This window comes from Monodon monoceros, unplaced genomic scaffold (genome assembly GCF_005190385.1).
Source record: "Monodon monoceros isolate NGI ecotype Baffin Bay Population unplaced genomic scaffold, NGI_Narwhal_1 Super_Scaffold_3, whole genome shotgun sequence".
Taxonomy (NCBI): Eukaryota; Metazoa; Chordata; class Mammalia; order Artiodactyla; family Monodontidae; genus Monodon; species Monodon monoceros.
The window spans coordinates 75,709,302-75,726,547 of record NW_021703780.1 but is presented as its reverse complement, the minus strand read 5'-3'; the positions used below and the strand labels follow the sequence as shown (position 1 = coordinate 75,726,547).

The 17,246-nt window shown below is 45.2% G+C and overlaps 1 protein-coding gene across 16 annotated transcripts in view; it reads left to right on the top strand.

Moving 5' to 3' along the window:
• Positions 1-17,246, top strand: part of CADPS (calcium dependent secretion activator) — a 479,603-nt gene that overhangs the window by 273,729 nt on the left and 188,628 nt on the right. For all 16 annotated transcript variants that reach the window (XM_029242782.1, XM_029242794.1, XM_029242791.1 and 13 more), the window contains exon 8: positions 9,670-9,781. In XM_029242782.1, coding sequence (XP_029098615.1) covers positions 9,670-9,781 — 112 coding nt within the window. The remainder of the gene's footprint in view (positions 1-9,669; positions 9,782-17,246) is intronic.

Here is a 17,246-nt window from a genome sequence, read left to right as displayed (position 1 = left end):
GTTTATGAAAATCACAGGTTGCAACCCTAATGATAAGGCTCAGGTTACAAGAACAACTATAGGAAAAAGCCCAGTGGGGAAAATTAAACAGGCGTTGGTTGGCTGAGTCACAGAGAGAAGAAAGTGAATGAATGTGTCCCCAGCAACCTCCTGCGAGTGCCTTTTTGATGTCCACCATGCAGTGAACAATTCCTTTTCTCTAACGGTCCTTAGGAACTTGGAATAAACAGATGGTTAGAGGAAGGGAGCTAGGTGATGGAGATGCAGGAGAACCTCAGAATGGGGAGACAGCCATCATTTCCAATGACAAAAACTCACCGCCTTTCATAATGACAGAGGATGTCTTTAGGCCAAGCTATAAACTCCATTCCAGCGAAGGCAACCCTGTCAAGCCACGTGAGGTGCTGTCATCTTCATGATGTACCCCATGATGCCCAACCCCAGGCCCACCCCACCCACCGTACAAGCACCGCATCCCACCCCGTGCACCCTAATCCCACACCATTCTATTACTTAGCTCCAACCTTGGGTTTCCCATTTAGATTTTCTTCTTGACCATCTATATATATTCTTATGAGTCAACCTCCAGTGAAGAATAGAGTCTAAGCTCTCAGAGCTGGATAGGATCTTGACAAGTCCAGGCTCCAGTGGATTTCTGGTTTCCGGTCTGGCATGTAAAGAGCTTGGAAGGCGTGGTTTTTGTCCTCACAACAAGAAAAAGGCTGAACAAATGGAAAATCAGCAACTCTTCTTAGATCCATCAGAGAATTTTAGGTCACAGGGCAAACCGCTGCCCGCAGATTTAGAGAGATAGACAAACGGATACAGAGAATCATAGCCTCCTGGAACAGAACTGGGAGAAGAAATGGCTCCTGGAGCCATAAGGGGTTCCATTTGCCCCGCATGTCACTTCCAACAAAAGTGATGAAAAGACAAAAAACACAGTTTGAAGAGACAGGTATGGTAGAGATGTTGGAATTATCAGACTGGGAATTTAAATCAACTATGATTAATATGTTAAGGTATCTAATGGCAAAAAAAAAAAAGTAGACAACATATAAGAACAGAAGGGTAATATAAGCTGAGTGATGAAAACTCTAAGGAGGAACCAAAAGGAAATGCTGGAAATCAAATACCCAGGCTTTTGTCTTTAGGACAGAAAATAACAATATATTTGCTTCCCTACCCCTATTATAGAGATAAGTAAATTGAGACCCTACCAGTGGTTTGTCCAAGGTCGCATAGCTAATGAGAAAATTAGGATTGATGCACAGATCTCCTATATTTGATTTCCTCTGGCCTTCATTCAACAGGCATTTATCGAGTGCTTCTTCTGCACTGGGCAGAGCTAAACGTTGGACTACAACAGTGGTGGGCTTGGTCCCTGCCCTTATAAAGTTTATAGTATAGAATGTTCCTGTTCTTCCTCTTTAACCATGCCAAAGAATGTAAGTCCAGGAGAAGCCACCGTGGTTCAATTTCGCTTTCAACTTGAATCTCATTTCCAAATGTGCATACGTCTGTGGAGAAAATCACAATTCATTGAATTCATTTCTTCAGTAAATGCTTGTTGGACATGTGCCATGTGACAGGCACTGCCCTAGGTGCTGGGGATACAGCCATCCTCAGACATAGCAGGGAAACAGACACAGATCCCTGCCCTTGAGGAGTTTACATTCTAGTAGGAGGAGACAAACAGGAAACCACATACAGAAGTACTTGCTTCTTGGTAAAGTTCTGACTGTCCACGCTACGTAAATATACCACCCACCCTCTTCCTGGCACTTCTAACCTTTCTTTTCTGGGTGGATGGCAGTTCCTGTGACTAAGCTGGGAAAACCTGAGAGGAACAGATGTGCAGGGAGAACACTAAAGCTGAGGCTTGAACACATTTGATTTCCGATTCCTGGAGAGGAGCTCTTCCAGTGGAAATGTCAGATAGGCAGATTGGAGCCTCCATCCCTCCACCTCCCAGACAACCCAATTTTTACAAAGCAAACGCCTCATTTATGTAGATAAGAGGTCGTTTAGCTTTTCTAGTACATTAAAGGGCCCGAATCACATCCTGTCCATGAGTTTGCATGAAACACACTGCGATGGTACAATTGATTCGCTTGATGTAGAATATCATGCCGTCTGCCTGAAAGGCAGGCCAGCAGATTTTAATGTGGTTGTCTCCAGGCAATTACTAACTTTCCCTCTTAGCAACGGGACCAAGGGACTTTTATTCCCCGAAATGACACTCCTCCCTTGTTAAAGCTGGAAGTTAGTTTTACGAACCACACCGATCTAACACCCAGCTCGCATGAGCCATATACCTTGAATAAATGCAAATCCAGTCTCCGTGGCATGAATGATGACCTTATGCTGAGCATCGCCATGGCAACTAATGACATCATCCCCCAACACCAAACTGCACAAAATCCAGTTCTCCAAGGGTCCTCATTTGCCTGAAGTGGATGTGTTCTTGGCTTAGTCACATACGCATTCGTAAATATCACTCTGTTGTCAAAGGTTTGCAGTGGATGTTTACTGTCATTTGGGAGGTATATTCCCTTTGTGGAAAATGTTTGTTTTTTGTTCATGGGGGGGGTGGGGGAAATTCTGATGAAAATTACTGTGTGTATTTGATTAGCAACATTTGTTGATAACATATGGTCTGAGGAGGCTTCCGCAAATAAGAGGCTTTAAATAGTAAACAGAGATGTGACTGAGATGGAGCAGATGCTCGCCAAACACACAGTAGAAGGTTGCTTTGCCCGTAGATTTCTCCCTCCCTCCACCCAAGCACATCCCTCTCCCTTATTTTCTCCCCCAGATCAAAGTATTCACTTTCAAAGCAGTGGCCCTATGGAGCAGGTTCGGAGAAATAATGTGCTGTGACTTTAAAAATCACCTAACCCTCCCCCAAATATGAATTATCTGTTACTCTTGTTTATTATTTGATATTAATAATGATGTAGTGTGACTGAATGAGTCAGCCAGCTCAAGTGGATCTGGAAGCAGCATTTGGGCACCACGTGTCTGAAATGCTGTGATACACAATCCCCGGTTTTCCAGTACACCAAGAGTGCTAGCAAGAGCTCCAGGAAGAATTTAGAGCAGCACATTGAATCGCCATGGGGTGAGCTCTCCTTGTAAGTGCATGTTTACAGTTTATCTTTGTGGCTGCGCTCTGGTGAGCATACGTACTTCTCATCTGCTAATGAAAATAAAAGTACTCCCATGAGCCGGCGATTTAACTGTGTATATAGCAGGGGTCAGCAGACATTTTCAGTAAAGGACCAGAAAGTAAATAATTGAGGCTTGTTGGCCATAAGGTCTCTGTCGTAACTGCTCACCTCTGCTTTTGAAGTGCAAAAGGCGATTTGTATCAATAAATAGATGGGCATAGCTGTGTCCTAATAAAACTTTATTGATGGGCATTGAAATTTGAATTTCATGTAATTTTCATGTGTCCCAAAATATTACTCTTCTTTTAATTATTTTCAGTCACTTAAAAATGTAAAAAAAACATTCTTAGTTCATCAGCCATACATAAGCATGTAGTCAGCCACACTTGACTCGTAGACCTTAGTTTACCAACCCCTGGTCTATAATCCTAAAATGAAAGACTTACTTTCTTTGGTGCTTTCCACGTGCTGGGTATTGTGTTGAACACTGTATATGCAATAGTGTATCTCCTACTTATCCTTCCATCGACTCTCTGGGGTCAGTACTATTCTTATCCCCAGTTACAGATGTGAAAGCCAAGGCTTCAGCTCACACCTAACAACTGTTATCATTTCTGGACGTGACATCACCCTAAGTAGAATATCACATCCATAAGGGCAGCGCTGATATCTCATGCATCTTTGGGTCCACAGCAGCACCTAACACAGTGATTTGCACGTCGTAGACATTCAGGAAGTGTTCTCTAAATGCAGGGCATAGTAGAGGTCTGAGCCCTCAGCAGTGGAAGTCAGAGCTTCATCCAACACCATGTGCACATGTAGGTTCGTCAGCTGGACTGTTCTTCTCTTTGTTCTCCAGCCTCTTGCAAAAGGTATTTGATTTGGAATGAGCACACATGTGTCAATACATGTTCCTTCATTTTTGGAGGTGCCACTGTGGGTGACTGCATTTCCGTAGTCTGTGCCTGTGTTGCTTCTGGTTGAAAAGAGCAAAAATAATAACAGTAGTTCATTTTGTAACTCAGTGGTGCTTTCCAACATTATACTGTCAGCATCCACATTTCTTCCAGCTCTTGGCCTCATGAGCTAACCACTCCTTGACCTTCAAAGACCTACGCCCTGCTTCTCAGAATGCCGTCCTTGCTGCTATGTCGTCTGGGTCCCCTCTTCATGCTGCCAGCCACTCTGTACACTTCAGAGTTGGTGTGCTCTGACAAAACATCTGATCCTCAAGGAGGTAAACCCTCACTTTGGCTTAAAGGGGACAGTCACACTCTTGGATATTTCCTGTGTGGCATCTCTCCACAATCCCCTGAATCTGGTGACATGAGTATTCTGAATTTGTCACATCTTCCTAGTCATTAAACAAATATTTATTGTGTGCCGCCCTGTGCTTGGTACAGTAGATTTAACACACACACACACACACACACACACACACACACACACACACACACACACTATGCTCCTTGCCCCAGGGTATTAACCATCTAGAGAGAGAGCCAGATACACACACACATAATTGTCACACTACACTCTAATACTGTGTTATGAGCTACAGAGAAGCAGTAAAGCTCTATGGTTTAATGCATGGGCTTTCAGGTCAGAAACTCTGAGTTTGAAGCCCAGCTCTGTGATAGTTTGAAACCCTGGCCCAGTTACTTAACCTCTCCAAGTCCTAGTTTCTCCATTGATAAAGTGGGGATAATCAGGATATATCTTGCAGAACTGTCAGAAGGATTAAATGAGATAACCCATGAAAAGCCCTCATCCCAGGGCCTGGCAAACCATAAGCACTGGATAATTGGTGACTATTTTTAGTGCTTTTGTGAGCTAGCTGTACAGTGTGAGTGTAGCAGCAGATACGATAAGATCAGGGAAGTGAGACGCCTCACCCACTTGACTTTAGGTACTTTATGTTCAGAGAGAAGTTAGTTAACCTTCCCAACTGCTCCTTGCCATAAATACTATCAACCTCTGGTCTTTTCAAATCAAAGCAAAATTTTATTTCAGTCCTGGGAAACTTTTAAAGGAGATTTTCATTTAAATAGCCACAGCCAGTGCTCAGCAAAGGAAAAGAAATGAGCAGAGAAGAAGGCGACAATGAGAAATAGATTCATTTATCATTACGTGGCTCCACCAAAAGGCCAAGGTTCCACCACGGACTGATTTGTCTGCAGGTTACGTAGCGCTCTGTGAAGTATATTGAGCGTGTGAAATAAATCTAGAGCAGCCCAGAGTCCCATCCGTTTTGAAACAGAACTTTCCAGTTGAGTTCCGGAGGTAATTGATACTCACTGGATCCAGACACAGAGGAGCAGGTTGTGGCATTTGGGAGCAAGGCAACATGGCGGCATGGCTAAGAGTTTGGGTTGTGGAGTCAGATTGCCCTTTGCTCCCTGTGACCTTGGACACATGACTAACCTGCTCTCTGAGCCTCAGTTTCCTCATCAGTAACTATGGGGGTGATAGTTATAAGCGTTTCACAGGATGGCCAAGAGGGCTTAAAAGGACAAAATACACGTATGACCATCTAACATTTTGGAGATGGGAATGTGTGCCTGGCACATAGGAAGCTCTGAAGAAATATTAGCTGTTTTTGTTATAGTCAGGTCTTTCCATGGCCGGAAAAAGACAAAAAGTGGACATTTTCATGATTTTTTTCCGAAAGGGGACAGGGGCAGGGAAAGTGCTGATAACTAAATCTCCTTGGGCCTCCTATGAATAGGAAGCATTGACCAAAAGAAGGCAGGAGTGGTTTTCACAGAGTCCTGTGACTGTAGCGACCTCCCCTGCATGGCCCATCCTCTGGCCACGCTAAACAGACTGGGTGGCCTTGGGCTCAGAGCCCGATTCACGAGCTTGCGACCGCTGGGGCCGCACAGGTCCCACGCTCAGGCCATTTGGTTTCATGCTCTGCGTTGCCGTCGTGACATTCTTAATTATTTGATCTTTGAGCTCGAGTCAGTTAAGTGGGGTCTGATGGAATAATGAGCATGTGTTTGAGCAAAGGAAATCCTCCGAGAAAGGAAAACACTGTATTTTAGTATCTTGAATGGCACTTTTTCCTGCTTTTTGAACAAGGAGCCCACATTTTCGTTTTGCACTGGGCCCTGAGAATGACATAGCTGGTCCTGATTAGACTTTCTTTTTTTGCTTGCTCCACTGCGCCAGGTAGCCATCTTGAAATCTGGTGGATAAATTGGGATTCAGTAGCGACCTAGCAACTTGAGGTGAGCCAAGGGCCATGGTAGGAAGCCAAGAGCACAGCTGCAGGCCTGGTGGAAAGGAAAAGCAACTCACTGTCCAAATGCACAGGGGTTGTCAGGGCAGCCTCCAGTGGCTTCAACTCCATCCAGCTGATGGGGTCTCAGAGACCTCGCCCTGCCCCACGGTCTGAGTCATGTTGAACGCATTATGAGCTGAGCATCCTTGGGTAGCCGCAGGGGTTCAGGCAGACTGGGTTCGTGCCCACTGAACAGGCCAGAAAATCCCTGTAAACCAGTTTCAAGGACGGTGTCACAGGGATCCAGTGTGGGAAATTCCCAGGGACCTGCGATTAAGGCCTCTTTATGGCTTAGCGTCAGAGCATCTCATTCCAGAACTCTCTTTGTTTCCGGCAGGAATCTTCCTTATCTCCATGACCAAGCATGAGAAATGCCCAAAGAGATTCATAGCACAATTAACCATGAACAGTAAAGTAATGATCATGTTTTTTGCCAAAATTGTTAATCATTGGTCATGTGTGTTATTGATAATCATGACAGTAATAGCAGCAAGAGCTATAAACTGGGAATTAAGAGGTTTGTGTTCCAGCCCAGCTTGATCACAGTTCACTGGAATAAAATGGACAAGGTCTTGAGGTTCTTTCTCAGTTTTCTCATCTGTGAAATGGGTACAATATGAACTGTTTTACCTCTTACCCTGCGTAATAGGAAGGGTAATGTCCATCTTGCTTGCCCAGCGAAGCGTCAGATACTCAGTAGGTGCTTAATAAATATGTGTTGAATGGATAACGCAAAATATAAGTGATTATCACTGTTACTAGAATACATCTTGTGTATCCTTATTTGGGGAAGGAAAGGTAGCCAAAATTTGGGGGACTCTTATGCTGCTCCAAGCCTGCTGCTATTTACTCTTTATAAGTATTCTGTGAAATGATATTATTTTATAGCTCAGGAAACTGAGGTTCAGGGATGTTAATTAACTTGCCCCAAGTCCTGCAGTTTGTAAGTGACTCATCAGGATTTGAACTAAGAATGCTGGGTTCAAAACCTTATGCCTTGTCACATTGCCTTTGCTAGGACAAGGGTTCCCCTATCCTAGGAGCTTGCTGCTGTGGCTGATGTCCAAAATTAGGAGCTTCCATGTGTACATCTCACCTTTCGCTGTTGTGTTTGAAACCTGTTGCTTCTCGCCCTGTCTCGTGTTCTCTCCGTGTCCTCTCCCTTTCTCTCTTGCGAGTGTTGTGCTTTCTCAGTGGTTCTTGCACACTTGGATCCCCATGGAGCTGGGCACCCCCTTATCTCCTTCTGGCGCTCTCTTACCCACAGTCTAGAGTCCTCAGGTCTTTGAGTTTAGTTAATGGGATTTATTCGATTGAGTGCAACCTTGACACTAGAAGTCAGGCTTCCATCATTTACAAAAGAGGAAATACAAACAGCCAATGAACACAGAGTAAAATAGTCAAGCCTGCTGTTAATCAAGGAAAGGCCCATGAGAACGGCAGCGATTAAATTGGCCAGAAGAAAAAGTGAATGGGGACACCCAGAGTGGGCAAGAAGCCATGTGATTTGCACTCCTTTGCCCAGATGGTAGGAGGACAGTCACCAACTGTGTGGAAAGCATTTTGGGAATGGGTGTCCCAAGCCGTGCAGGTTTTCACTGATGAGCACAGCCCCTGCAGCACTGTAGGAGCACCATCATGTTCGTTGACGAATGAACGAAGAAACGATCTCCCATCTAACTCTCCACTTCCCAAGGAAATAAACACAGATGAAATTAAAAAGTAATGTCCAGCCCAATCTCAATAATAGAACAATGGTTAAATAAATTATGCATCCATCAGGTGTAACATTATAGTCATTAAAAATAATATCAAATGAGTAACTTAGAATATGGAAATTGGCCGTTACGTAGGCAAAGTGAAAAAAAAAAGTTTCTATACAAAATTATATCTATTCCTGTTTCCTAGTTCTGTAAAAGAATATATGTTGGCACAATTTATTTATTCAACAAATATTTATTACGTGTCTTCTGTGTGCTAAGTACTGTGGTAATGCAATATAAACAAAACACACAGTCCATGCCCTTATGGAGCTTACAGAATACTAGAGGATTTAGCTGTTAAACAATCATGTAAGTAAATCAATCATTACAAATCCAATGATTGCTAGGACAGAAAATTAAGCAGTATGTTCAAGAGAGTTTAACACTGGAAGAAAATTGAGACTGGGAGATCAAGGGACATGTTCTCAGCTCTGCCTGAGCCCCAGAGAGGTAGCGGGTGAAGAGAAGGGTGGGGAGAAGCATTGCCAACAGAAGGAACTGTGCATGCAACAGCTCTGAGGTAGCGCAATCAGGAGGCCCATGACACTCGAGTGGATGAGTGGGAGACCACACCAAGGGGTCTGGATTGTGCGCAGTGCAATGGAACAGGTGCCGTGGAAGGGTTTAGGGCAGGGGCTTAACGCAATCCAGTTGATACTTCCTGAAGATCATGCTGATTTCAGGTACAGAGTGGATGGAGATGGCTCCGTAAGAATCATGATGAAAAGATCACATCTGAGGGGCCCATCAGGGGCTCATGTCAGCTCAGACTGGCACTCTACCCAGATGCTAGGTAGGCCAGGCTCTCCTCTTGGGAGATGTACTGTGATTCCCAGAGACCAGTGAGTGGGGAAGGGCGTTTCCCACATCACATCCTTCGACCTTTGTTCCTCTTTAACAGAGCTAAACTAAGCTTCATCCATTGCTCTATTCAACATAACTTTGAATGCCAGTGGAAATGGGGCTCCCTCCCTTCCCACTACTATTGAGGTCTCATTGTAAAGTCAGGTGTTAGCTCCTGCCGAATGAAGCTCCATCTCAAACTCTAGAACAGCGGTTTCCAAGAACTAGGGATTCTTGGAAAGGCTACAAGGAAATATTAGTGGTTACCCTGGAATAGTTTGTAGGGATAGCAAATGCATGGGGCAAATTTCTCACCAACTCGATTTCATGCTAATTCCAAGTGATTCCTTCTAGTGCTCTGTGAAGACCCCTGGCAACTTTCTGAGCATCTGTCTTGCATTTGCCTAACAAGATAATTAACACTTTTTGTCATTCTGGCAGCTTGGGAGGGGAGGGGGATGTGACAGCCAGCATGCCTTGCTGCCTCAATGCCTCGATGCCTCGGGTTAACCCTGCATTCACCCGACCCAGGAAGAAGGCGGGGCTAAGTTTAGCGTTGTCAAGGCGGAAGTCTCCGCACTGACCTCTCTGATTCTGTCTGCAGCTGGGGCACCCAGGGTGACTTCTCTACGACCCACGCACTGCCCGCTGTGAAGGTGAAGCTGTTCACAGAGAGCACAGGAGTCCTGGCCTTGGAGGACAAGGAACTGGGACGGGTAAGTGATCCCCATCACAAGGATTCTCCATCACAAGAAGCTGTGGAGGGCCGGAGTCCCCGGGTCCCGAGAGGCAGTATTGCCAATTTCTGATAAGCCCAGGTTCGAGGTTTGACTCCCTGGCTCTACTCTTTTTTTTTTTTTTTTTTTTTTTTTTTGCGGTACACGGGCCTCTCACTGCCGTGGCCTCTTCCGTTGCGGAGCACAGGCTCCGGACGCGCAGGCTCAGCGGCCATGGCTCACGGGCCCAGCCGCTCAGCTGCATGTGGGATCTTCCCGGACCGGGGCACGAGCCCGTGTCCCCTGCATCGGCAGGCGGACTCTCAACCACTGCGCCACCAGGGAAACCCCCTGGCTCTACTCTTCATTGATTGTGTGACCTTGGGCAAGACCCCCAACCTCGCCAAGCCTCAGTTTCCCCTCTTTAAATCTGTGTGCATTGCAGAAGATAGATCAGGAGTTCTTAGCACCATGAGCCCCAGACACCCTTGAGAGCAAGGATGTGCAATACCCCTTCTATCGTGAAGCAAAAGTATTATATAATTTAACAAACCGACACCCTAACAATTTTAAAATCAGCACAGTGACATAATATAAAAGATACATAAAAGGGAAATTATAATAGTTTCAAAATGTAAAGATTCAACCACAACTGTACTGAAGACCCAAGGAAGGAGTCTTTACTTTTCCTGTATGGAGAATCACTGTGCAGGTGACAAAGTCCCCTGCAGAGGACGGGGGCTCAAAAACCCAAGTATCAGTAATTTACTGAAACAGTAAACCAATCTTGGTAACAAAGTTTCCTTGATTTCCCTGGAAAAGTGCCACACACGCTTATCGTGTATATGTAAAAAAGATTTAGGAGCTAGACTCAATCACCAGCAGTTTTTTCTACCTCCGTTCATATCTTGTGGGAATATTCAAAAATCAGGTGGGTTGTACGATTCCTCATCGTTGAGGAGTAGCTCGCTCACTGTAGGGTGATTAGTATCCCTGGGCCCCGCCCGTTCAATACCAGCAGAGCCCAGCACCAATTATTTTGTCAACCAAAAATGTCTCCCAAATTTCTGAAACATCTCAAGGGGTGGTACCAATCCCTTTGAGTACCACTGGGATAATAATTCTTTTTTTAAAAAAAATATTTATTTATTTGGCTGTGCCGGGTCTTAGTTGCAGCACACGGGCTCTTTTAGTTGCAGCATGCAGACTCTTAGTTGTGGCATGCATGCGGGATCTAGTTCCCCGACCAGGGATCGAACCCAGGCCCCCTGCGTTGGGAGGGCAGAGTCTTAACCACTGGATCATGAGGGAAGTCCCAAAATTTTCTAGTAGTCTGTTTTTTGGGGGGCCACACTGTGCGGCATATGGGATCTTAGATCTTACTTCCCCGACCGGGGTTTGAACCCGCGCCCCCTGCATTTGGAAGCACAGAGTCTTAACCACTGGACTGCCAGGAAAGTCCCCAATAATTCTTATCTGAATAATTTCCTTTATAATATCTTCTTACATCTCAGCTTTTGACTCTGTACCAAACAGATTTTCAGAACACAAGTTGGATTTGTTCCTTGCTAGCTTAAAATGCTTCTGTGACTCCATACCGCTTGTAGTAAAACCTGAACTCTGTAGCACAGCCCACAGACTCTCGGGTGATCTGGCTCCTGCCCACCTCGCTAGCCTCATTTGCTGTCGCCTTTCCCCTCATCCAGTATGCACCAGCATCGCTGGCCAAATTTTAGTCCCTCAAATAAACCGAATTCTTTTTCATCTCAGTAGTTGTGGCTTCGTCTCTGCCTGGAGCACTCTCCCCACTGCCCAACTCTTCCAAAGGCTACTTGCTTCTCTATGTAAATGCCACCTCCTCCTCGGAGAGCCCTTTGCTGACTGACTGCCCATCCGCCTTCGTTTACTACTTCAGCTCCTCCCCATTCACATCCTCCACCGAACCTATCACCAATGAGACAGAGAGAATTTACAGAAATTTTGGCTTCTGTCTCCCCCACTGGACTGGAAAACTCCATGGGAGAGAAACCTATTTTTTTCCTTTTTTAAAATTAAAGTGTAGTCAATTTACAATATGTTACTGGTTTCAGGTATGCAATGTTGTGATTCAATATTTTTACAGTTATTATAAAATATTGGCTGTATTCCTTGTGTTACACAATATATCCTTATATCTTATTTTATACATAGTGGTTTGTACCTGTTAATGCCCTACCCCCTTTTTGCCCCTGCCACCCTCCCTCTTCCCATTGCAAGGGAGATACCATGACCGTGAAACTTAAAATTATTTTGTTCACCACCCTATTCCTATACCCAGAGCCCAGCACATAGACTTAATAAATTTCATTTCTACTGGTTGAATGCATGATCCCTTCTGAAAGCTGTGCGACATTAGCCAATACATTTAACCTCTCTGAGCCTCTGATACAGCATCTGTAGAAAAATGACAGAATATCCCAAAGCAAGCACACAGGTACACACACCTAAGAACACCAGCAAGAACACATTAACCACACTTTCTTTTGTTTTTAATTAATTTATTTGTTTATTTTTGGCTGCGTTGGGTCTTCATTGCTGTGCACAGGCTTTCTCTACTTGTGGCGAGCGGGGACTACTCTTCGTTGCGGTGTGCGGGCTTCTCATTGCGGTGGCTTCTCTTGTTGCGGAGCACGGGCTCTAGGCGGATGGGCTTCAGTCGTTGTGGCACATGGGCTCAGTAGTTGTGGCTCACGGGCTCCAGAGCACAGACTCAGTAGTTGTGGCGCACAGGGTTAGTTGCTCCGCGGCATGTGGGATCTTCCCGGACCGGGGCACGAACCCGTGTCCCCTGCGTTGGCAGGCAGATTCTTAACCACTGTGCCACCAGGGAAGTCCCCTTCCTTTGTTTTCTCAATTCCTTAATCTGGCTTTCATCTATAGAGCTGACCTGGGATCATATTACTAGGACCTAGACCGCAGATGGAAGTAAAACAAAAGGTAAACAAGGCTGATAGCAAAAAGAGTGCCCCCCACAAAAAAAGGAGGGAATGAAAGAAAAGAAGAGCTTTACCCATTATCTTTGAGAAATGACAAATACTCACTTCTGTCCTTAGGGAAAGAGAGACACACAGAGTGGGGGAAGGACCCTGCCTTTCCTTTTTCTTCAAACCTTTCTTTTTCCATGAAGACATGAATCAGGAATCAGGAGAGTCTCAGAGACCTAGAATATCAGTGTTAGAAGAGGCAAGTCCAGGAACCATCAACCTGAGTCCACTCCATGGGTCTCAGGAGCCCCTTGAAACCGTTTACACATGTTGGGGGGAGGGGCGTATGTGCATTTTTCTGGACTTGCTAATCCAAAGCATTCACCAGCTTCTCAAAGCTGTTTCCACTCGAAAAAGTTAAAACACACTGGGCTAGTCAAAGCCTTTTCCTTTATAGAGGAAAAACTGATTCCCGTGGAAGGCAGGAAACACACCCCCAGAGCCACCCAGTTAGTTGGGGCCCATGCACAGTTGCATGTTTACCACTGGCCAGGCTACTGTCCTGAGGGCTCTGTGTGCAGCCCCTCACTGATTCTTTATCTGAATCCTATGAGGAAGGTCCAGTTATTACTCCTCCTGTACAGACCACTACACTGGGGCCCAGAGGAGGTAAGTGACTTGCCAGGAATGATGCCACGTCATCTCTGTTTTTACTACACTGCGTTGTCCCTATGCAAAAATAAAAATCTTGGCTCTGCTGTTGGGGTGAAGGCCACGAGCTTGCCATTAATCTCTTAACAAATCATACTTTCCTCCAGTCTCATGACACATTCCCCCAGATACTAGTTTATACTTCCTGCCACAGAAAACTTTCCACCTTTGCGGTGGAGCCCGCCTGCCTGGCCCTTGTGCTGGTGGGACCGGCGCCCTCTGCTGGCAGCACCTCCACAGACAGCGGCTGGGGGACAAAAGGGCTCTTTTTTTTTTTTTTTTTTTTTTTTATAAATTTATTTATCTATCTATCTGTCTTTGGCTGCATTGGGTCTTTTGTTGCTGCGCATGGGCTTTCTCTAGTTGTGGCGAGTGGGGGCTACTCTTCATTGCAATGCGTGGGCTTTTCATTGCGGTGGCTTCTCTTGTTGCAGAGCACAGGCTCTAGGCGCACAGGCTTCACTAGTTGTGGCACGCGGGCTCAGTAGTTGTGGCTCGCGGGCTCTAGAGCACAGGCTCAGTAGTTGTGGCGCACAGGCTTAGTTGCTCCGCGGCATGTGGGATCTTCCCGGACCAGGGCTCGAACCTGTGTCCCCTGCACTGGCAGGCGGATTCTTAACCACTGCGCCACCAGGGAAGCCCAAAAGTGCTCTTTTTTTAAAGTGATTCCTTGGACCCCTTGGAAAAGTGTTTCTACGTGCTGATTTTTCCCAAGTTTAGCAGGACATAGACACATTCAAGATTCTGGTGCTGTGTTCATTCACGCAACCAGTATTTAGTTTGTTCCATTTTTATTTTTATGTTTCCTTTTTGTTAACCTTTGAACTGAAAAATAACTCATGCATATAGTAAAAAAAAAATAATCAAAATGGATATATAGTGAAAACTAATGATCCCACCCAACTGACTTGAGTATCTTTTCCCAGAGAAAAACGTTGTTTTCAATTTACTGGGCATTCTTCCCGAAATATTCTATGCATGTACAAGCATAGCATATACAAGCATATTTGTATATATCCCTCTTAAAATAAAAGAGAAAGGGAGCATAGTTGGAAGTTACTGTATGCATACTGCTCTGCACTTTGCTTGAAATATCCGGATATTTGGAGATTAGTCTGTATCAGCCCATACTGACTTCCCTTTTGTTTCCATAGCTACATACACTGTGTAGATATATCATAATTTATTTAGATTGTTTCCAGTCTTTGGCTGTATAAACAATGCCTCTATGAATAACCTTGAGTTTTTTTCTTTGCACATATGTCTCTGTGTGTGTGTGTGTGTGTGTATGTGTATATATATAGGATAAATTTCAAAAAAGTATCTTGCTGAATGGAATTTGAATTTTGACAGATACTACCAAATTGTCCCCTAAAGAGTATACACCAATTATAATTTCACAAAAGGCATGAGAGAGTGACTGTTCCTCTACACTCTTGATAGCAGTGCAATACTCTCAACCTTGTACTCATCAAATAGGGTTACGGGCCCACTGTGTCCATTCATTTGCGCTATGCAGAGAGCAAACAAGAATAATGACAGTCAAAAATCCTTAACCACACAGAACGTAAGGAATAGAGACATAAAACCAGAAATTACAATGCAGTGTGGTGAGTGCCCTGCTAGAGAAAGGACACCTGGGAAGCACACAGCAAGGGGACATAATCTAGCCTGAAAAGCAGGCACGCCTTCCCGGGGGAATGCAGAGGTAAGGAGAGACATGGAGGCTAAGTGCTTGAGAGGATCAGCCAGGTAAAGCCTCAGGGTAAAACCGTCCGCCAGAAGGACCTGCCCAAATGCCCAGGTAACTAAGAGAAGCTGGGGCTGGCTGACATACAGCTTACTGCTGAGAATGGGTTGTCTGCCCATATCATCATCACCACATCAAAGCACAGCACACGTGGGCCTCGGCTGAGATGACAGAGTGCTCAACTAGCAGCCTGGAATGCCCAGATGAGGTGTGTGGACTGCTCGGGACTCACGTGCACCCATAAGGACCCTAATAATCCAGCGGGGCTGACACTTACAAAGGAGTCGCTGGCCCGTCGGGTACATGGCAGAGTGGGGATGAAGATGGAGGAGGACTACGGTGACCTCATCTCTCCATCCACCCTAGAGGGGAGGTGTCCCCGGGGAGCGACCACATGGGGGAAGAAGCCTTGGTGGAGCGGTCAGTAGTGAGCTGCGGCCATTTGTGTCGGCTAATGGACACTATGTTGCCGGTGGGAAACGCGCCCAGGACCCATATGGTGGATGGCCTGTTAACAAGCTCCGGGTGCCCAGAGCGCCCCACCCGCTTTGAATTTGCCAAGCGAGCAGAAGCAGAAGGAGGCCCTGGGCCTTACCTACTGCTGTTCTGGCCCTGGTGGGGTTTCTCTTACCAGTTCCTCCCCTTCCTCGTTTCCCAACATATCACCCACCGACCCAGCCCCACCTCTCAGCCCAAACTAGCACAGCAGAGAAGGTCAGCTACACTGAGATCGGCAAGTCCTTCCTCTCCATCTTCCACAGTCTGGGGTCTCAGGATACGGAACATGATACAAGGTGACACGCAGGGGCAGGTGTTATCTCGAGAGATAACACAAGAGGTCTCCACGACCCGGTGGCACCCTGACTTACTCATTTCCTTCCAGCATCCTAAGACATATCACAGTTCGCTAGTGCCAGTCACGTGAACTGTTACATTTTATGATAGAATTTCAACTAAATTAACCCTCACAAAATGAATAACTGGCCAAGAAGACTATTACAGCAGAGCTATGATCTGAAGATAATACTGGTATTGCAAGCCTGGCAAACAACGTGAAAATGGTAGAGGGGACATCAGTCCTGCTAACAAGTAGTTCTGCCATCCATGTCACGAGATAAAAACAGTGCGGGTGCACTCAGGATGAGAGGTCAATGAAAATGTTTTGAGATTGTCTACAAGTCCGCTTGAACCACGGATTTGCATCCAGTATCCTCAACAATGAGCCTTGCCTTACATATATATGGTACCATCACATATGGCAAACAATAGTACAAAGCCACCACAGTTACCAAGATATTTTAAAATAGCGTTTTTTGGGAATTCCCTGGCAGTCCAGTGGTTAGGACGCCGCACTTCCACTGCAGGGGGCACGGGTTCGATCCCTGGTCGGGGAACTAAGATTCTGCGAGCAGCGCGGCGCAGCCAAAAAAATAAATAAATGAATTTTTAAAAATAAAAATAGAGTTCTTTATCTTTAGCCCATCTTTTTAAAACTTCTATATTTGTGTATGTTTTATGAGATATGTAATAATGCAGTATATTAATACAAAGTAAACATACATCATGTAAAAGATACATGGATATATATTTGACTGATATTTATACATTATATTGATATATTTTTATATTACTAGTGATCTATTTAAAGATATTTGGCTCGTTGCTCAAAAATATTTTACTGAAGTAGGGCAGGATCAAAAAAAAAGTTGGCAGCCTCCGGTTTGAAAAATCAAGCCTTCTTGTATTTTAATCGTGTCATTAGACCTTGAGAAGCCTCAAATGTTGGGTTTAGCAAGAATATACAAATTTTTTTTCATCGAAGAGAGGGAATTTAGTGGAAGAAAGAGGGTTGGGCCTGGAATCAGAAGGGGTCAAAACTCAGCGCAAGCAAAAAGGCACATCAAGTGGGCTGATTTCATTTTCCTGCCGTGATCTTTTACTCTTCTCAAAGCCCTTGTTCCACAATCACACAGAAAGCCGTGTGTGTCTACTCTCTAAGCACAGGCCAAGCTTGCATGATGGCGGTGAGGTCGACACAGCA